The 21,727-nt window shown below is 34.8% G+C and overlaps 2 protein-coding genes across 2 annotated transcripts; one reads left to right on the forward strand and one right to left on the reverse strand.

The window, feature by feature from the left end:
• The first annotated feature begins 317 nt into the window (after positions 1 to 317).
• On the forward strand, positions 318 to 18,315 carry LOC119772819 (glomulin-like). Its single transcript, XM_038269471.1, has 18 exons — positions 318 to 511; positions 2,213 to 2,338; positions 7,693 to 7,803; positions 9,033 to 9,141; positions 9,397 to 9,646; positions 9,885 to 9,975; positions 10,062 to 10,228; positions 10,310 to 10,363; positions 10,447 to 10,477; positions 10,574 to 10,663; positions 12,948 to 12,989; positions 13,074 to 13,147; positions 13,314 to 13,398; positions 14,297 to 14,403; positions 17,232 to 17,295; positions 17,378 to 17,513; positions 17,587 to 17,681; positions 17,756 to 18,315. Exons 1-18 carry the CDS (start codon positions 470 to 472, stop codon positions 17,849 to 17,851), a joined length of 1,770 nt encoding a protein of 589 aa, XP_038125399.1. The 5' UTR covers positions 318 to 469; the 3' UTR covers positions 17,852 to 18,315.
• On the reverse strand, positions 17,716 to 20,685 carry LOC119772824 (uncharacterized protein C1orf146 homolog). Its single transcript, XM_038269484.1, has 5 exons — positions 20,600 to 20,685; positions 20,343 to 20,436; positions 18,431 to 18,602; positions 18,205 to 18,283; positions 17,716 to 18,124 (listed from the first exon to the last, which is right to left on the reverse strand). Exons 1-5 carry the CDS (start codon positions 20,663 to 20,665, stop codon positions 18,017 to 18,019), a joined length of 519 nt encoding a protein of 172 aa, XP_038125412.1. The 5' UTR covers positions 20,666 to 20,685; the 3' UTR covers positions 17,716 to 18,016.
• Positions 20,686 to 21,727: the final 1,042 nt, after the last annotated feature.

Raw genomic sequence — 21,727 nt, forward strand, 5'->3', positions numbered from 1 at the left:
AGATTTTATATTTATACTTCATCTTAGAGACGGATAAAATGCAAACTAACTTCTATTTCGGTCTCAGAAAATGCAGATGAACCTGAAGCGGCACATCCCCACCTACACAACAGGAAACGACCTTCTGTGAGGACGCTTTGGGACAGAGTTAGCTGGTTTACAGCATAAGGACTTTGATGATTTATTTTTAATATAAAGTGATTGAAGGGCCGCTCCTGCCTTCCGTATTTTCCATGTCTGAGTGTTCAGTGGAGTCTAGCTCCACGTCTCTGTCCTGCTTTAATCCTATTAGCTGGGAAGCACAAAGGGTAGATAAGAGGTTTATGTTTGTGTCGCTCACACTGAATGTTTTCTCTCTCCCTCGAGACACTAGAAAAGCTATATATTTGATCATTTGGAAAACCACCACTACACCTACTACATCTGGTGTGGATATCTTGAGAACAGGATTGGCTGAGAGGAAACACTGATGATGAATGAAGATAAAGTGTATGAGATCATCCTGAGATGGGTAAGTCCACCCTGACAATCTGAGCTGAGCTAATCATATTCCTAACAATAACGCATAGGCTTACCATCCCCTCGCTGATTTAGAGAGCTGATTTACTAAATTAAAACACCAAAAATAACAAAAACTGATTAAAAAAACTAAACAAAAAAGCATATATTGTCTTCATCCTTTTGACTCAAGAATTAAAAAGAATTTCCTTTTTATAAATTAAGTAAAGCATTGAGAAACAATATTAGCAATCTGTCAAATGTTTTCTTTTTTTATTTGGTACACCTACATGTTTCTGATGAGTTCAACTGAGTTTATTTCTTTAGCTTCAATTCACAGCACCTGTCAGCTCAAGGAACTTTCCAGAGACAAATCGATCAGATGAAAGGTTGAACGTTTTCTAAGGAAAACCTGCTGATTCACTCCTCCTGGATCAGCATGTGGAGAATGTAGATATTCTCTTGCATTTTGTCGTTTAGTCTACAGCAATCGCTCACAGTGAGCATGCATGAGGCGACAGTGGAGAGGAAGAACTTCCTTTTAACACAAAGAAAGCTCCATTAGAACCAGAACCAGTGTCGGTGTGAGCGGCCTTCTGCTGAGGAAGACTGAGGATTTGAAAAGACAGAAGCAGACATAGAAAAGGAACATAGAGGCACAGATCTATGATCATAAAACAAATGGAAAAAATGGAAAATGTAAAAATTTCTTTATTATAATAAAGAAAAAGGTTAGAAACGGAATTCACCTAAAAATCATTTAGAGGCAACAGCTTCCATGAGAGTTTTGATATATCTGGAAATGAGTTTTTTTTTTACTTCCTTTCAGTTTGTTTTACAGACATCATTTCTATTGTGATTGTATGCTTGAGTATGACCAGGGTGTAGAAGGTTTGGTAAAAACCACTTTAGCCAGCATTTTGATATTATATCAGATTAGTAGTCAAACATGGTGGAGGTGGTGTGATGGTCTGGGGCTGCTTTAAGTCTATAAGGATCTGGAAACTTGGTTTCACTGATGAATCCCTGATTTCTCTTCCTAGATCAGATTTCTCAAACTTTTCAGCTTCTGAGCGAGAAAATCTTGCCAGAGTCGACTCATGAACCAAATTACTGGTTTACTTTAAAAGAGTTCTGTAAAATCAATTAACCAACATTACAAACAGCATCAACAACCAAAGTGGTTGGTTGTGTCCTTTTTAAGTTATGCTTTTATGCACTTTAGCATCAATCTTTGTTGTTTAGTTTCTTCTGTAGTGGATCTTAACAATTAATACAGTTTGATCAAGAACCCAAAAGGGTCCAGACCTCCACTTTAGGGAACCGTGCTCAGGAAGTGCCTCAGCGGCAACAATTTTTGTTTATCCTCAATCGTTTATGAACGTGATTAGCAGCACGACGATTTAAAGCTTTCTCACGTCTGATTGGCCTTAAAAACGGGAAGATTTCAAGTTCTGTTTAAAGTCTGACTTAAATCCAGCTGAGATTACCTCAACTAATGATGAAATGATTTGTGTGAAGATTTACCCCCTTTCTTTAGATTTAGGAGGATATTTGGATCCTATTTTCCTGTGAGAAATATTTGAAAATTGACATGCAGTTGAAAATAGAAGTTTGTTTAAAATAAAATCCAAATAGGACAGAATCTATGAGGGGAAAACACTTTTTTACAGTTCGTATTCAACAGTGATAATCCCCCACGCTGTCATTTCAGCGCAACACTCCAGAAGAAGATTTAAAGCCGGAGGATTTCCAGCAGTTCAGGGACATCGGAGCGGCTTGTCTCAGAGGGGGGGACGGCAAACAGCTCCTAAAATTTCTCCAGGATGAGAAAAACCAGGTAAGCTGACTAAAAAAGAGGCAGACTGAGGGTCCGGGTTGTGTTCTCCCACCCTGCAGATCTGAAGTGACGGCGGATCGACTGCGTTAATCTGTCGGACAGCACTAAAAGCACATCCGCTCCATCCAGCTATGTTAAACATGGAGATGCAGCTGTTACTTGGTGCCTGCTGGCCTTTTGAGCTGAAGGTGTGGAGGGAAACAAGCAGATATTCAGTCAGATTTCTCGCTCCACTGCTAACACCCATCAACGTGGTGCTCCTCTAAGTGCCCTTGGTTGTCCCATCTCTCCACACTTCATGCAGCTGTGTTAACCCTACTTAAAGAAACACTCCCTACCATCACCTCCTTTGAAGGCTGGCTGCATTGAAGCTCTGAAATGATTGAATATGAAAAGAAAAGCCAGTTTTACAGACAGTGTTTTAATCTGAGGTGCAGCGTGAGGTTTTAGCCACAAAGCAGCGTCTGTATGATTTTCCTCTGAAAACAGTCGATCTTACCTCATTATTTTAGAATAAAAATCATCTAAAGTATTCCAGAACATTTTCTTAGACACAATGTAAACCCCAACCTTGAAATTCTTTATATTTAGGTCAGTGCAACATATTGTTTTTTTGAGTGCAGGTGTGTAAAGCTGAAACGTTTGGATTAAACTGAACTATTGGTGTAACAGTTAGGTAAAGATTAAATACCTTTTTTAAGAACATTTTAGCTGGAATAAGTAAGTAATTGAGTAGATTTTGACCATAAGACTCCACTGGTTAATTATTTGACTAAAGGATGTATCTAACGCTGCAAAGCCGTTACTGAAGTTAAAATGTTACAATCAGATTTTCGCAGAAGAAAAATTTCAATCTAACTGAATAATTAATGCACCATAAAGCTGTTTGTTGATGGACAAAAAAAAAAGAAAAACAAGAGAAAAGAAACATTTATGATTCTTCTCAGCTTAAGAAATACATTTTCATCATGATAGACATTTATAGTGGTTTAAAGTGCATTAAAATAAACTGACATGATTGCTCTCTTAGTATTGCTGTTTTTATGGAAATGATTGCACAAGTCTCCGTAATCTCAGCAACTTTTAACATTTTCTTCTTTTACAAGCAATAGGAATGAATAATTTTAATTACAATGTCATTTTTATTACAATCATTACTTAAACATAATGAATAAGTAATGATTTATACTTAATTATATGTATAATTTATTACTTAAGTCTGGGTAAAAAAGAGGTATGAAGAAGCGAAACTTAACTCTTCTGCAATTAAATGTTGTTATAACTTTGTGTAATTTAATGAAGTCACTTTTAGACTGGAACATGTTGTCTGAGCGCACGCTGAATGGGCTCTGTTAGAAGAACAAATAAAAGTTAGATTCAAACTTGCTTTATGAACTTACATTACCCCGGTTAAGATCAATCAGTGGTCTCCTGATGTGCCAGACACATGTGTTAAGTGCTTGGAAGGAAAGGGTACTCTATATCACTGTGTATGGGACTGCCCAGATATAAAAAAATACTGGAAAGACATTGTTCTGACTTTATCTGACATCATTAAAGTGAAGATACCTCACCTGGCAGAAATGTGTATACTCGGTATATATCCAAAAAACTTTGTTGTTACTCCTAACAAGTCAACTTTAATTGATTTTGGCCTCCTACAGGCGAGGAGGATGATTGCTCTGTCCTGGAGGAAAATGGGTGTGCCCTCGATAAATGAGTGGATAAAGGAGATGGCATCTTGTGTGATGCTGGAAAGCAGGCACTTGCAGACGGGGGTGCTAAGGGGGCTTGAGCACCTGCCCCTTTTGCTCCATGATCCCAATGTGCCCTTTTGGTCCTTTTTTTTTTTTTTTTTTTTTTATTAAATTTTTTTTTATTTGACACATGTACTGAAATTATTATTATTATCTTTTTTTTTGGCAAGAAAAACAATACAATAAGCCCTCCGGTCACATTGTTACCTTTGACCTTTTGCCGGTGACGACGCACTTGCCTCTCGCACAGTCAGATAAGGCGGCTAACTGCGGAGCTAAAGGTAGCGAACATTCCACATTACACTGTGGCCGCTGCTCATTCGGCCCTAAGCAAGATCAACCATGATCGGATGGATGGCTATGTCGTCAGTCTGCACCGCCTCTCCAATGTCAACCTGAATAGAGATGTAAGTGAAACCAAATGAGCCCCATGGATGATGCAGTATTGTTTGATCTAAAACACTGTTTACTCTGTGCTTTTAGTCTTTTACATTGAAAATTATGTTTTTTAATTCACAAAAAACTGTTCTGTAATGATTACAGAACAGTTTTTTTGTGAATTAAAAAACATAATTTTTGGTGAAAATACTGGAGTAGGCTTGCTACTTGTCAGACAACGGAAAACTTTGAACGTTGTATAATTTCTCTACTTTAGTAAAGAGTAGCGGTTTAAACGGAGGAAAGTATAGGACGCGGCGCGCCTTTCTCTGAAGAACTACTGAGTGGGAGGAGAGAGCCAGATGAGGAAAAGCTGTTCTTATCTATCGATTCAGTATTTTTATCATACAGACATTAGGCTGTTGTTCTTGTGTTTCCCTTAGCTTTGATTGTATGTCTCACAATTTTGTAATTTATCATTGTTCATTAAACTCTGAAAGCTATGTGACTTTGTTAATATTCTGTCCTAAAATGCGATAAGATGTGCCCTTTTTTTTTTTTAGCACCTGCCCCTTTAGTGGTCTCTGCACGGCCCTGCTGGAAAGGCTGACTTATATCACCAGGGGAAGGGCTACAGAGTTTAAGACTGTGTGGAATCCCTTAATAGAGTTTCTTCAACGTCAAAGAGCTCAAATAACTTAAAACTGCTGCGTTGACATATGTTGTTGAGTGTTTGTGTTTTGTTTAGTTTTATTTAATTTTGTTAAGTGTGTGAAGTATGTGAAATGTTTTGTGGAAATTCTAACTGTTCACTTTTTGGATGCTATTGTTTTGATAACCGTCTCTTTGTACAAGTGAAATATATCTATAAAACTCAATAAAGATATTGTTGAAAAAATAAATAAAACTTGCTTTATAGTCAAACTGATAACTGAGCAACTTTCATTTTAAAATATAAAAATTTGTTCAATCCAATCCACTTTATTTATATAGCACGATTTAAATAAACACAAGGTTTCCAAAGTGCTGCGCAAGAAAGATAAAATAACTAAAATAAATAAAAGTAAATAAAATAAAAGTTAAAGAAAATCAACACAAAGTCAAACATATTTAAGGTAAAAAACTATTAACTAAACAAGAGAAACTCAACTAAAATAATTATCTCAATAAACATATTAGGAGAAATGGTTAGAAAGATAAAAAGATTTATTGATATTACAGTTTTGCAGGGATTTTATGTTTGAAAACCAAAGTTTATCTTGAAGAGTTTTATAACAGGTTGAAATTACTTTTAAAATAATTTAGAGCAATTTAAATTGTGTTCAAACTATTGCACAATGCAAAATAAGATAAATAAATCATTATTTGGTAAAATAATGAATTAATTTTCTAGAATCCAGAATCAATAACCTTTTAGATAGTTCATTTTTAAACTTCTGAGATTGTTCCTTCGTTTGCAGAAATTTTAGCTTCTTTAGTTAAGTTTGGTTTTTAGGAGAGTAGAGCTCATAGCTGGCAGACACCAGAGGACTTATGTTAAATGAGTCTCTGTTCATATTTTAGCAATCAAAAGTGTTGAGCATATCAAGAAACACATTAATGTCATTTAAGTGTGTAAATTGTAGTTGATATAGTGTCTTAACTTTATAAATTGTATTTTTAAGCAATAGGGACCTTCTTTGTGTCTGCAATAAAGAAATAAGTTGAATAAACAACAGTTTAAAACATGTAAGCATCGTGTATCTAGCATGTGTTCAGTAAAAGCTTCTGTTGGCTTGTTTTACATAACATTAAACAGATGAAATTATCACAATACTGTGATCTAAAATCCAAACTGTTTAGCTGTAAACTTTTTCCTATCTTTTGCCAAACCTGCAACCTCTTTTTGTCTGCTTGATCACTTAAGGTTTTTACATTTTTATGATCTAACCTCCCTCTTTCCCTCAACAAATAGTTTTCGTTTTTCAGTCTGTTTGTTTCTTGCTCTATAAATTAATTGTGAGGCTTAAAAAATCTGCCAGATCAGAGAATTTAAAAAAGCAGGAATGAATGAATAATGGATTATTGTGGTCATGATAGTCAGCTTGATCAATTATCCCGATGGCTCTTTTCTGCATGCAGTTTTAATGATGTCCTATAGATGTTACCTCAGACTTCAACATAGCTCAAATATGGTAAAACTCATTAAATAATAAAGACTACGTCATTCTTTATCATTCAGAAAATGTTTTGTTTTACTGAGAATTGCGATTTTTCTATATAATTTATTCTGAGACATGATGAGACTCTTTCAGCACATATTTTAGTCAATAATTACACCTAATAATTATATTTCATTAACTTGTTCTGACTTTACCCCAAATATTTTGACTTTCCCATTTATATTTCTTTTAGAATTTGGAAATAACATGAATTAAGTTTTTTTCCAGCTTCAAGGATAATTTGATTCTGTCAAACCTTCTTTGTAGCTCATTCATCTCTGATGTGATTCCATCCAGGATCTTTATTTATTGTTGCATTTTATAATTTAACAGTAAAAATAATGTTTGAATCATAGATTAGAGCAAACATTTCAGCCTGTGACCCCAAAAAATAACAAAGCAACAGTCTGGAGATCACCTAAAAATAAATATTCACTTACTTACTTAACTCTGGTTTAAATTATATTGAATTTTAAGGAAAGGAGCTTTTATTACTTATTTAATTCATAATTCAAATGAGCTTTTATTTATAAGGAAATTTAATTATTCAATTGGACATTTTACAATTTAATATTTTACATAAATTAATAATTATTAAATCTGCTGACTTTATTGTATATGTATTTAATTAAAGAAACAATCACATTTATGAATTTCATGATTTATTTTAGCCCTCAATACATTTCATGGATCAAATCACAATGATTGTGAGAATCATCTTTCCACCTCCCACTTGGTGTCTTATGTTCCTTTAGGGGAAAATCACCCCCACTTTGGAAACCCCTGATTTAGATAATATATATAAAAATAGGAAAATCTCATAGTTAAGCAGATATAAGCCTGAATCCTGCTTTTGCTCTACAAGGATCAAACTGTCCACATGCAGCCGAATATTCTGTTTCTGCTGACAATACTGACCAATAAAGCTGTTCATTTTGTTCTGCAGGGGAACGTTATGGTAAATAAAGATGTTTTAACCTTTCAGATTAGTGAAAGTGCATCTTTTTCATTCATACAGGGAATCATGAAGTCCATGGGCTGTGGGCTCTTAGCACCTCTAATGAAGGAAGTTGTTAAGAACAAGAAGAGTCGTGACGATTGCCAGGCTGCCATCATGCAACTAACCAAGGTAGGTTTTAGCAGAATGTGATATTTTAACTGATTTCAGGAAGCACAACTGTGCAGGATACAGATTTTAATATCTGCAAATATGAATCATATGATATCAGGGGTGGAAACTCCAGCGTGATTAATATTAACAGGCGGTATGACCTTTTTATCTTATCACAGATATGTTAACTGCAAATTCTACTTCTCATACCCCCCTATAGGGTTTTGCTTAAACTGGCAAAAAGCAAATAAAAATCCCTCTTTTTCAAACTGAACAGATATGTTATGTTACATGAATGAAAACAGAGATTTTCTCGAAGGCTAAAAGTTACAAGAAAAAAAGACAGCTGTAACAAAATGAAGGACCTTAAGACTAAAGGATGTTCTACGGCCTAAAATGAAAAATAAAATACAATCTAAGCCTTCAAACATCCTGCAGAAACATTATTCATATCAAGGCTAGTTAAAATTTTTCATATATTTATGATAATAATGGCTAATTAATTTTTCTTTGGGATTAATAAAGTATTTTTTATTTGAACTGAATTCATTAGCAATACACACTGCAAAAAATTCAAATCTACATAAGTCATTTTTTCTTGTAATAAATTTTTTTTTTTTTAATTGAGGAGGTAATTGAGACACTTTGCCAATAGAACAAGACAATTTACATTTAAAATAAGAAAAAACACAATTGCATTGTCTTATTTAAAGTGCATATTATCTAATTATCTTATTTCTAGACTAAAAATACTAATTCCATTGGCAAATTATCTCATTTACTTACTCAAATGAATGGTAAATACACTTAATTTAAGGCATTTTTTTCTCATTTTTAGATGGTTTTTGCAGTGCAGATACTGGCCTTTGTAATAATAAGATAATTTAGAAATACAAGAATTTGAAAAATCTTATTTCAAGTGCAAGATATCTTAAAAAACTTAAATCTTATTTATCTGCACAGCTATGGAGCAAATACACTTTTAAGACGTTTTTACAGATTTTATTATTTTAAAGTAAAAAAAAAAAAACCTTTATGGTGCTTCTTTGTTTTTGTTGTCTACAGCAGCCTCTGCTTCAGCTGAGTCAGCTGCACATCTGTCTCTGTCTCAGCAGAAATGGCCAATATAGACACATAAAACCGTTTCCTAGGAACTGCTGTCAGTGAAAATAAAAAGCTTAAGTTCAAACGAAAGGCCTGCTGCAGTTCGAGGTAATTTAAACTAAATGAGATGCTCTGTTTTCTAGATTTGCAGCTCAGAAAGCCTGGTGGAGAGCTTCATTGGATTAATAGAAGACATGGATCCAGGTGCCATTTCTGAAACCATTTTAGCCCTTCTTCCACATCTTCAAACAGGTGTGTGAACGCATCACTGATTCACTTCTAACAACAGAAAAACGCTTTAAGGTTTTTTTTTTCTAGCATGAAAGGTCCTGGTAAAGTAAAGATGTCAAAGTGGATTCAGTTTGTGAAAGATTTGGTTTGTCTCCATTAAAAATATGGTGTCTAGCGCCCCCTGCAGCACACACTGAAATAATGTTAAAGAAATTTCAGTTTAAATCCATTCTGCATAGCATCATTTAATGAATTGAAATCTTTGCTTTTTTTCAGTTCTCTTTCAGCTGGAGGAGAACCGAGCGGCCTGTTTGGGTTTGACTCTATCAGCCCTTCAGCAGCAGCTGTCCAGGCTGCCTGTTCCCTTCACCCTGCAGCAGGAGGAGGCTGATGAGCACGGCCTGTGCCACTGCTGCATCGCCCTGGCCATGTTTGCCAAGGCTTTTATAGACGACCTGAAGAGGAAGGAGGAAAAGTGTCATCCCACTGCTGAAGAAGAAGCTATGAAGGCTGAAATCTTGAAGTTGTAGGTTTATGATTCACTATCTTGTTGCTTAAAACACCACAATAGCAGCTTTAATGATGCATCTGGAAGAGTCGGGTATAAAGAGTTAGATTTTTCAGCTCTTTAAATCATTATTTATGGCGATGAACTTAGGTATTTCAGTTTCAATTAAAAAAAAAAATGCAATTTTGCAAAAAGTATTTAAAATGTATCCCTTAGTGATGATAGTACCAAAATAAGTTTTTGTTTTTTCAAACAGCTGCATGAGGAGTTTAAAGGAACCTTTACTTGAAGCTGAACTGAACCAAAATAAAAAATCTACTTTGTGGCTCTTTGCAGCAGAGATAATGGTAATAATAAAACTAGATCATATAAGTCAAACACTTTTAGGGGTTTCTCTTGTATATTTGTTAATGTTTTATAATTTGCATTTCAGGTCAGCCTACCTGCGATCAAAGAACCTATTCCAGGACTTCTGCTCTTCAGTTCTCTGAAAAAATTCCCCATGATTGATACCAGCCTGTCCAAGGAGTCACTGGCATGTCTGGCCTATCTGCTGTTTGTCCAGCTCATAACCATCGACATGTTTCCAGCTGTGTTCAGGTGAGACTCGGACCATCATTGTGAAGGTTTTCCCACCTCTTAAGAGAGTATAAAAAAAATTAACTCTTGCATTTGTTTCAGTCCTGTATTTATTCTTCAGTGCAACATGGATCACATCAACCAGCTCCTCAGTAGGTAGGCTATCAGTTCAATGAAAAGTTCATTTTTAATTTTGAAAATGCAATGAAAAATGCTACTTAAATTTCTATTTTTGGCAGCAAAAAGGAATCCTATTTGCTGAAAGGACTGGTATGAACACCCATTATCCTAGATGGAAAAAATGACAGGAGACTCTATTAGAAATGGAGGCAGAACACTTTAATTGTTTTTCATAATTTGTCTTAGGCATTGTTTTCCAAAAGTTTGGAGAAAGTGGAAGACGACAGCCTTCCTGTAGGTCTGCTAGACCTGAAAAGCTTCTATAATGCACCGCAGGTAAGACACAAGAAAGACCAACAACAGAAAACTGCTTTAAAAGAGATTTAAATAGTTTATGATAAATGCCTCTGATGTGGTTTTTCCTTAAGATGATATGGTAATACAAAAACATTTTCCTTTTTGGTGGATTTCAATACAGATAAAAAGCTAAATTATAGAAAGCATTCATTATATTTCACTTTCTATTAAAGTTCCTTTCAAAAGTCTTTGATAGAACGGCTTTAATATAGGTAAAACAAGTCGCTTATTTTTTTTTTTTTTTCACAATTTGTTTTTGGTTCACAGCACTTTAAACACAGATTAAAATATTTAAAGGTATATAGTCATGTTTTATGTCTTTGCCAAAAAGGAAAAAATCCAGTTAATTCTGATCAAATAACGCTATAAACTCTAATCCTCCATCCTCATAGTGTTTTGATCTTCTTTTTTGAGCCTAAAGAGAACCTCAGCACTAGGTGCAGTGAGCTGAAATTAACACATGTGGCGCCATCTACTGGCAGTACTGCTAGAAAGCCAGATGGTGACCATTGATGGAGCTACTAAATAAGTCCCGACTGAGCTATAATCCTGCCTGAAAACCAGCAGCTTGAAGGATAGGGGTTAAAAGCAGCGCTAACACCAGCAGCACTATCAACCAAGACATATTCTCACATTTCTATCAACTTCGTTCACAGTGACATCACCATATTTGCCAGGGTCCGTTTCAATAAAGCAGGTTTAACACTCAGATTCAAATCTGAAACTCAGAATTGATCTAGCCTAAAGACGGGAACTCTGGGTTTTCGGTTATAATTTATTAATCTCTGAGGGGGTGAATTTTGCCAAGTAACCATGACAACAGGCAACAGGAAGAGCCAATTTCATCCCACTGGAACTAGAGATTTTAATGCAAAAATAAAATAAATTAATGTAGAGTGTTTTAATAGAGAAAAGGCGCTACAGCAGCAAAGAAGAGGAAGGTGGTGAAGGAGAAGAGTGTTGCTCAAATTAATGCAGACGTTTATATGAAGTGGCCTATGGCAGGCCATTTTCACATTTATTAAAAGCACTCTCTGTCCTTCCATTTGTAGATCACTAAAATAGGATTCTTCCTGATCTAAATCACTTTCCTAGTCGGAATTGAAATAATATAGTTTCTAAATTACATTTTTGCAGCCGAAACTGAAGTTAAAAAAAAATAAAACAAAAACAAATTCTAGTTGTAAGGATTAGGTTTTATATATCTAGAAACATTTACACATTTTAACCGGCAGTTTTGACATTTATCAGCTTGACTGACATGTATTTTATGATATCTGAAATACACTTTTTCATAGTCAATATACTGTAATACAAATGAGCAGTACAAAATATATATAATTAATTTCTAGACATCCAGAATATTTATTCTAGATGTGGAGAACGTCATTTTGTTTGTAAAGGTCATTTTGACGAGGGAAAACGTTTTTTCAGATATCAGAAATACATATTCAGTTATATTAATATGTTTCAAAACGGCTTGCCATAGTTGTTAACCACAATAACATTATGGGTCAAACTAGTTTACTGCTATATTGGTGGTAAATCAATGTAATCTATTTAGGTGTAATCACCTGGAATCAGTTTTTCCCTGCTAAAAAACAACTTTTCTTCTTCAGGACTTGGTTCTAATGCTGTAATTGATACAATCATAAACATTTACATCAGATAAAAAAAATGAAGAGATCATTTTAAAAATGCCTTTTGTATTTAAACCTTCTAATCTCTGTCTGATATTACCAGAGCTTAGATCAGTGGTTGAGCTCAGGATCTGCTGGGAGTTTTATAGATAATTATTATCAGTCACTATAATGTGATCCCTGAGGTGCATGAAGGGACAAAATGTATCATAAAATAAATAAATGTATCATATAATTGAGTTATAGTAAGTTATAAAATACATAATTGATTAGATAAAAGTATAATTAAATGATAAATAATACATTTACAATGAATAAGTAATTAAATGTCAGATAGAAAAATAAACGTATTTAAAAATTAATTATTTACTTCACTGTAAAGAGAAAAAAATAAAGATCTGTATTTTTAGGGGGGGGGGACTCTTATTTTTGGACTGATAAGTTTGGGAAACCCTGGATTAGATCAGCTGGAACATTTTAACAGGACAGAAAAGACTAAAATACTTTTTGAAGGACCGTTTCTTCACTTTTCTGGTGTTTGTCTCGTTTAAATTAGGCAAAAATATTTAAGGAAACTAAAAAATGTTTTCAGTGATCTAAATAATCTGTTCTGAAATGTATAGAACCTGCGACGAGTTCTCACTGACTGCCCCTTTCAACATCTGGTAAGTAGTTCATAACATGATAAATGAAAATCTGATCTTAGATCGTGTGAAAATAATTTAGTAATTTTATGTTTGTTTCTTCAGAGAGAATCAGGACTGAAAATATTCCAGCTTTTCATAAACAAACTCGACGTTGAAGCAAAGCATAAATTCTTCAGGTCAGAATTTAGGGGATTATTAAACCTAGATCAGAATTTAGCTTTTGTTTACCAATAAATGCATATTTCAGATATTTACCAATGGACCTGGTTTTAAACCTGTTTTTTAAATGTTTGATGCTTAATCTGAATAAACACCATTGATCATCGCTCCCCTCCTTTGCAGGTGCATGTTAAAGACAAGCCACCATGCAGGCGTTGAAGGCTACATAGTGAAAAACATCAGGAATCAGGTCCATCTGTCTATAAAGGTGAGAATTAGGAACCTTTTTGGCATCTTAACAAAGCTGTTGTATTTTTATGAAAGAGAAAAACTCAGAAAATACACCTACATTATCTTCATTTGATCATCTAAACATACAATTAAAGGACTATTTCTGATCAAAGTTGAGATAAAGAGTCTCTTTTAGCAGCTGATCTGCACAGTGACCGCAGACGTTCATTTTTCTAGCTAATTTCTAAGTCATGGAAATGTGGGTTCAGGTCTGCAGGCAGGTGGATTCACTCTAGGACCTTTATGGAGCCACTTTGTGGTCATTGTTCCGCTGAAGTCTCAGCCATGTTCCATCTGAAATGCTCTCACTGATGCAACCAGGTTTGGGATTAAAATCTCACCATCCTTGTCCCTGTTCATTTTCCCCTTAACGCGGATCTGTCATTCAGCCCCAGAGCATGATGCTTCCACCCCTGTGCTTCACAGTAGCAATAATTCAATTAAATTCAGTTTATTTATATAGCATCAATTCACAAAACGTCATCTAAAGGCAATTTACAGTTCACCCAGATCATCCAGTTTTAGATTAATAATCTAGCTGAGTATATCAATCTCAGAGGTCAGATTAAGCAACAATCCAGATCTTTTATGGAATCAAATCAGTTCCCTCCTTTGAAGACAACTTTTCTGCAGAAGCAGAAATGTTTGAAGCATATGGGAGAAGGAAATCCCTCATTATAGATAAAACTGATTTTTCCTGCAGAGGTCAATTAGTTTATAATCCTAAATACATTCAATAAAAGAAAAATGATCCTTGGAGTTCACTGGTTCTTTTTTGTAAATTTTTAACCCAGTTAAAGGTTTAATCTGCCCAACCTCTCTGTGTCTGATGTTAGCTTTGAGCTAATAGCTCTGTATGTGTAACTCCTCTGCAGGCTGACGCCAACAGGTGGTTCCTGGGAGCAGAGCTGCTCCCGCTGCTTGATCTGGTGCTCAGTTTACCACAAGGAGCAGAGACGGATCTGCTCGCCAACATGGACAGGTGAGTGATACGCTCCTTTTTCTTTTCGCTGCTCAACCCCAAACACATCCGATAATCACCATCAGAAGAGGAGATCATGTTTAAATACTTAACTGACTGAACCAGCAAAGTCTGTTTATGCACCAATAATGTTTACTTTCACAAACTGACAACAAACATTTAAATAGTTTTGAAATTTTTAGCGGTTTTTATTTTTATTTAGTTTTGAATCCTGATTTTTAATTCTAATTCAGTTTAAATTAATTTTTTGTATTTGTTAGCTTGTTTATTTTAGGTTTTATTTTTTGAAAATACTTAGTTTCACTATAGTACAGTTATAGTCTTTCATTTTATATGAATAAAATAAATAAATAAATAATAGAAACAAAATTCCAGATAAAGACAGACTGCTGCAGCAACAAACAGATAACCTGACTGCTGTGCTGCCATCTGCTGGCGAAATGCTGTACAGTGAAGAACCAGAAATCAAACCTCATATTAATAAGGTTAAATTAGGGTGACCATATTTGCATTTTGAAAAACCAGGACACCTTGGAGCGGGGGGGAGGCGGCGGGGGATCTCTGTTCCCATGCATAGGCCTAGGTAATCCTACAATAACATCATATTAACAGTTGATTTATTAAAAATGCTTTTCAGTAAAAGTCAACAGCAATAACTCCAATAACAAATGATAATTTTATTCAAAATGTATTTGTTAAAAATGCTCAACAATTCCTGTAATGAATGAAAAGCACAATGAAAGAAATAATGTCTCATCTAAACATCCCTTACTTAACAATAAAAGTTAAAAATAACTCTCAACTCCCAATATGATGATACTCAGCCTCAGCAATGAACGAAATAATGTCTGTTCTGTAGGTTATTGGAAAAAATAAACAAATGAGCTAAATAACAAAAAATACCTCTTTTGTAGCAAAAATAACTCAAAATGTACCAAAAACGAAAAAAAAAAAAACATATCAATAGACTATCTTTACTTTCAGAGTCCAGGTGGCTTTTCAGATCCCTTGCACCTCCATTGGACACTGAGACATATGTGCCTGCTTTGCACGCTGTGCACAAGGCCTCCCGTTTGTCTCGATCCGGCCTGAAAGCGGGTAATTTTAAAAAACAGGACATTTCCTCACTTTCTAAAAAAAAAACCGGGACGCCCAGGACAGGACGTGAAATACGAACATGTCCTGGGAAATACAGACGTTTGGTCACCCTAGTTAAATAATAATTGGATTGTATTAATTTCACACAGGAGAATTTTACCTATGCATTTAACCCGTCCCCTTGGGGAGCAGTGGGCTGCCATTGTGTGGCGCCTGAGAAGCAGTGTGGGGTTAAGGGTCTTGTTCGGGAACCCAGAGTGGAGGCTGTGGAGATCAAACCGGATACTTGCAACCATCTCAGAGCAAGAGTGCACTGCTCTAATCACTAGGCCATCACTCCCCTCTGATGCCTTATGCTCTCGGCATGCAGATGCACACTCATGATACGCATGATAAAGACGCAAGCGAAAACTAAGCACAGTCTCTCCTAAAGCTCCGTTTGTTTTAATTAGGTTTGCACAGCTTCAGTTAGTTTTTGTTTCTTTTTGCAAGGTCTTGTTTTAATTAGTGTTGCACCGATACTGATACTAGTATCAGTATCAGGGCCCCGATCCAGCACTAAAATGATCGGTATCGGCGAATACCAACAAATAGGGCACTGATACCATTTTGAGAGTCAAAAGTTTCTTAAACTATTGTCACCCTTTCCAGGTAGGCGATAAAAAGTTCTACTGGATTCACTTTGTTTTAGTCTTTTTCCTGCTTCACAAAGGTAGGCAGCAGCTTGACAAAGCCATGACGGCAATTATTTTACATCTAAGTAGTCAATTTCAAACAGATGGTATCAGTATCGGTCAATGCTGCACAGACAGGTATTGGGTATCAGTATTGGGGCCAAAAAATGGCATCAGTGCAACACTTGTTACTTCAGTTCATGAAAAAGTTTTTTTTAATTCCAGTTCTTGACATTTTGCAAGTTTAACCTAATGATAATAACCTTGTTGACAACAATACGGTCGCTGACAGGTGCAAATGCACAGAAACGACGAAACGGGATGGAAAAACTTGTGATGCAAACTCCAATAAAAGACAAGAACAACAAGAAAAAAAACATAAAAGGAAGGCACTGCAAACAAAACATGCTGCAGTTACTGAAAATTTTAGCAAAATTCTACAATTAATCAAAAAATGCAAACAAAATAAGATGCAACCACAGAAAGAAAATAATGCAATTAGCTAAAAAAGCAGAAAACTTGCTCCACTAAACAGAAATGCTGCATAACGCTACAGGGAGTCAAACAAAGAACAAAGCTTGTCGAACCAGACGCTCCGTACAAACAGGAAGTCAAGCTTTAGTAAAAAAAAAAAAAGTTGGGATGAGAAAGGAGACATTTATCCTTTGTTTCATTTTCTATTCTTGTTTCAGTATTACAGAAAAACAGCACCTTATTGTAACATAAGTAACACTCTGATCTAATAGAGTTTGATCAGAGTTTGGCTCCCTCTAGTGGTCTGGAGCATTTCTATTTTGTTGCAGTGAATTTGCAGCTGTTTTAACCATTTGCAACATCTCTTTCTGTGATTACAGCATTTGTTGTTTGCAATTGTTTTGATGCAGCATGTTTTTGTTTGCAGTGTTTTTCTGCAGCATTTTGCATATTTTGCAGCTTGCAACACACGTTTTTGTAGCTTGTTTCGTGGTTTGCAGCGCGTTTGCACCCGCTGGCCACCATACAACTGAAAGAAAGAAACCAGATTGTTTTGCTTTGTTTCTGTTTTTTTTAACCCAGAATAATGGAGAGTCTAAATCTTCTGCGCTATCTGCTTATGCAAGACAAGGAACTGAGGAGAAACGTGAGTCAGCTTCATTTGTTTAGTTTGATCAATGCAAAAAAAAAAAAAAAAGAACAAATATAAACAGCTTTTTTAACTTTAGGCTAACATGTGGGAGGACTTCTGCAGGATCAAAGATGACTACCTAAGAATGCTGAGAGTGAGCATCAGCATGTGGAGAGCATATTACTCTGCTGAGATGAAAGCACTGAAGGAGGATCAAAGGCTGAAAGCAAAAGGTAAAATTTAGCTGCTAAACAGACAGAAAGAGAGAAACAGATCCCTTTATTTCTGTGTCTGTTCGTCCTGCAGAGGCTAAGGAGAAAGCTAAGTCTACCAGATTGTTAAGACCCATAACGGTGAAGCATGAAAAAGTTCCCCACATGTCTCCAGAGATCCAGCACCAGGTAGAGATTTCTGCTCTTTTAATCAAATGTTATGGAGAAAAAACAGAAAAGCAAAGGTTGTTTTTGTGACTCAGGTGCTGCAGAGCGCTTTGGTGACGTTTGACTTGATGGAAAGTCTCATCGTCCGGATAGACGAGATCACAGAGGAAAAGCTGGGGGAGCTTCACTGACACCGATCTGCTTGGGTTTTTGGCTGATAACAGAAAGCCTTCAGCGGTTCCAAATGTTTATTTAAGCTTTTGTTGAAATTATTTGACCAAACAGAGAAGAAAACAGTTTGCATCTGTGCTACTTATGCTTCACGTAGCTTCGTGTACGAACTCTGGTGGCATGGATCATAACATGCCTTTCAGCATTTCCCACACAGGACTGGACTCGACGATGCGGGCCCGGGCCAAAGACATCCGCTCTCGGATTTTATCCACGTGCGGCTTGCTGGTGGCCTGCAGGAAGTTAATGTTTGTCTTTACTTCAAACTAAGAACAACAGAAAAGAATGACTGCTTTCCTAAATAACCAGTTACCTTGGCAACCGTCAGCATCGCTTTTGTTATCTGAGGAGCGTTTCGTACAGGAAGGACCTTCAGATTGCTGCCAAGAAATCTGAAAATAATCAAAGTTTTCATCTTTCTTTATTCACTTGACTTGATTATGTATAAGCTGTTAGTAAAATATTTTCTCTAAGTTATTCTGGGTCTCTAATAAGGGGAATGTTTCCATGCAAAGATGGCAGACATTGATAAGATGTACCTGTGCTGAATGTGAGCCAAAACCTGCAGCTCTTTGCTGCCATTAAAGGGAGAATAGAGAAGCAAAAAGCAGTTCCTGTGAACTTGGACAAACTTTTCAATCCGTTCATTTAATCCGGATTCCTGTAGAGGATCTGGGACGTCTTTAGGATCCACCAGGAGAAATGCAGTCCCTAAAGAATTAAATCAACCTAAATTAAACTTCATACAGCAAAGCAAAGCTTTATTAATGATAAGTAGATTTTAATCCCAACACTAAAAAGACTCATAACATGGGGAAGATTTAGGTTTACAGTTGTTTTCATTCAGGAAAGGAGTTTGTAACTGATAATAACTGTAAATATATCTCTGAGTACAAAATTGGAAATAAAGCTAAATCTATTTTTCTTAAAATACATGCATTAAAATGTTAAGTGAGACACTTTAACAATGGCATAAGACAATTTAATTTGAAATAATAAACTGTTGCATTGTCTTATTTCAAGTGCATAATATCTAATTATCTTAAGAGTAGATTATCTTATTCACCTGCTCAAATTAAAGATAAATTCACTTAATTTAAGAAACTTTTACTTATTTTTAGATCAGTTTTGCAGTGTGTAAAAGGAGGATCATTATTTGCATTTTAATTAAAACAAATTAAGATAGTTCTAACAGTATCTTTATTTAATTTGCTTTCCTTCAAAACAACAAATCTCAGTGTGTCTTATTGGTATTTAATGAAGTAAAAAAAAACAAAAACAAAAAGTGGAAAAAGGAATTTAAAAAGTGACTCAATCCTTTTTTTCTTTTTTTTTTGCAGCTGCAGGTCAGATGTCTGTTTTTACAGAAACTGTTTTTTTTTATTCTTATTTTACTAACTCTAAAGTTATTAATTCAATAAATCATCTGTATCTCTGGCTCTATATCCTGTTTCATTGCCTTAAAGGACGCTGATCACCCACCTCAGCCTCCAGCCTTTACATCGTCCATCATTTAGCTCCATCCATCTTTTATAAACTCTGAGAGCTTCTCTGTCCCTGCTTAAAGTATCACATCCCACAGCATGATGCTGCCACCAGCATATCTAAAAACCGTGTTGATATCAGGCCAATGTGCTAGTTTGCTAGATGATTGGTAGTTTTCCTTACACAAGTTCTGATCTAAATGCTACACCTTTGTGTAGCATTTAGAAAACGCATTTATATTGGTATAAATATGATTTTTATAAAAAAATTATCTAACTGAAACATAAAGATTAGTTAAACAGATTGTTTTAAGACTTTAAATATTTATACAGGATTTTTTTCTGCTTTAATATTTCACTTTTATGAAAGTGTGTTTAATATCTACTTCACTTTCTATATATATATATATATATATATATATATATATATATATAGGCTATATATATTCAAGTAAAAGTAACACATATTTGGTAAAAAGGCTGATGAAGTACTGAGTAACTTATAACATCTGATATTTAGATTTTGATGTTAAATTATGGTATCTCCAAGAATCAAATACAACAATTAACATAAAAATAAAAGGAATTTAAAAATAATAATTCTAGTTAGAATAAACACTTTTCCAAAACAAGGTTTCTTTATAACTTTAAACTTTTAAAACCAGTACATCCAGCGTCAAAATGTACATCTTCCTGTACTGATGAACTTAACCTCCAAATATCATGATAGGTTCAAGCAAGCTTGGTGAAAAAAGTTCCTTTTGACATTAACTGTGTGTCTTTACCTGCACAAGTTTCTATTTATTCACTAAATTTACTCAAGATGGAAGAGAAGTTAAACATTTTGCAGTTTAATTACCGTAGTTAAAGTTAAAAGTAAATACTTTTTCTGTCCAGAAAAGGACTCAAGTATAAGTTACTACCCACCTGTGATGAAACTAAAACATGGAGAAAAGCTGAGATGTACCTGAAAGAGGGAAAATGAAGGAACCAGCTTCAACGCTGTCAGAGAACCTGATCCTGTGCTGCTGTGCGCTCAGCGTCCTGCAGGTGTCGTGGTTCTGCCAAAACATTTCAGAAATTAAAGATGTCGCTCGCGAAATGTCAAATCATGTCCTATGCTAGGTTAGCAAAACAGCTTAAATCGGCAGATTTTAACGTTCTTTCATAAAAGGGGTGTTTTTTTTCGTTTAAAAATTTTTTTATCGTTCAAATCATATTTACCTGGAGAGACGAGCTAATTATAATTGTAGTTTTCCACTGAGCAGTTGGTTCTCCGGAAGTAGCCATTTCTGATAAGAGCCGGATTGATGACGTAAGGTATAAAAACGACGAAACAATCCTGTATGGCAAGTCATTTTGACATACAATCCAAGCTACCCACTAAAAAATATCCTGGGAATAAAATAATTTCTACTGGTAAAAACCTACTTAATAGTACAAATTGTTCTTAGGTGAATTTAAAGTTATAATTGTACCGATAAACCAGTTAATAGTGGACCAATCAATCTCTCAGATATCCAGAAATATTGTTATTCAGAATGAACATCTAAATCACTAAACTTGGTTTCTTCCAGGACCAATGATTTAATATTCCTAATGTGTGTAATGGGTTTACATCTGTGATATGGAGAGAATTCAACTTCATAAATGTGAAGAACTAATTTTATAAATGAAAATCCAAACACATTTTATGTTTAAATTTTTTTTTTTAAATATCTATAGATTTTCAAATGTAATTTTTTAAACAAAAGTTCCAGATTTTGTACTTTTTTACAATTTGTTTCTCAGATTGTGTTTTAGGAATTACATTATTTTCAAGTGGCATTTTATATTATGTTCATATAAATGACCAGTTGATACGTTTTTGCTCCTCACTCCAGAGGAAAGCCCCGCCTCAGAGTTGTACAGAACGTGATCTGTAAAATGCATTTCCAAAGGAAGGCAATCTGTAAAACTCATACTGAAAATAAGAAAATTGTCATTTTTAAAAACCAAATAATGTAATAGAACTGATACAAATTTCAACACGTTGAAAAAACCATAAAAAAACTAAATATATATAAAAAAAAAAACGTTTCAAAGTAAAATATTTTAAATCAAAATTTAAAAGAAAATAGGGACAAAAATGAAGTCTGAAAAAGCAAAATTACTTTCAAAACCTTTCTACAGTTTTATTTCTGGATTGCATTTTTTTATATTTCAATTTACAAATGCAAATATGCAATTATTTTTCTTTCGTTTTTAGACCAAACTGTTAACATTGGCCAACTAGGAAATATTGTTTTAGTTATAGATCAGTAATCACAGGTAACTGCTCCTATTAGACAAAAGAAACTGTCAACAGACCAT

Source organism: Cyprinodon tularosa, unplaced genomic scaffold, assembly GCF_016077235.1.
Source record: "Cyprinodon tularosa strain WSP-4 unplaced genomic scaffold, ASM1607723v1 ctg1199, whole genome shotgun sequence".
Lineage (NCBI taxonomy): Eukaryota > Metazoa > Chordata > Actinopteri > Cyprinodontiformes > Cyprinodontidae > Cyprinodon > Cyprinodon tularosa.

What these genes read in the sequence shown, in the direction of transcription:
- LOC119772824 (XM_038269484.1), bottom strand. Translation starts at nt 20,665, where the DNA reads ATGGCTACTTCCGGAGAACCAACTGCTCAGTGGAAAACTACAATTATA. An exon ending in CTTCATTTTCCCTCTTTCAG is followed by an intron (nt 18,603 to 20,342) that starts GTACATCTCAGC and finishes TTAATTCTTTAG; the next exon opens with GGACTGCATTTCTCCTGGTG. An exon ending in TTGGCTCACATTCAGCACAG is followed by an intron (nt 18,284 to 18,430) that starts GTACATCTTATC and finishes GATTATTTTCAG; the next exon opens with ATTTCTTGGCAGCAATCTGA.
- LOC119772819 (XM_038269471.1), top strand. Translation starts at nt 470, where the DNA reads ATGATGAATGAAGATAAAGTGTATGAGATCATCCTGAGATGG. An exon ending in TCTTCCACATCTTCAAACAG is followed by an intron (nt 9,142 to 9,396) that starts GTGTGTGAACGC and finishes GCTTTTTTTCAG; the next exon opens with TTCTCTTTCAGCTGGAGGAG. An exon ending in CTCCAGAGATCCAGCACCAG is followed by an intron (nt 17,682 to 17,755) that starts GTAGAGATTTCT and finishes TTTGTGACTCAG; the next exon opens with GTGCTGCAGAGCGCTTTGGT.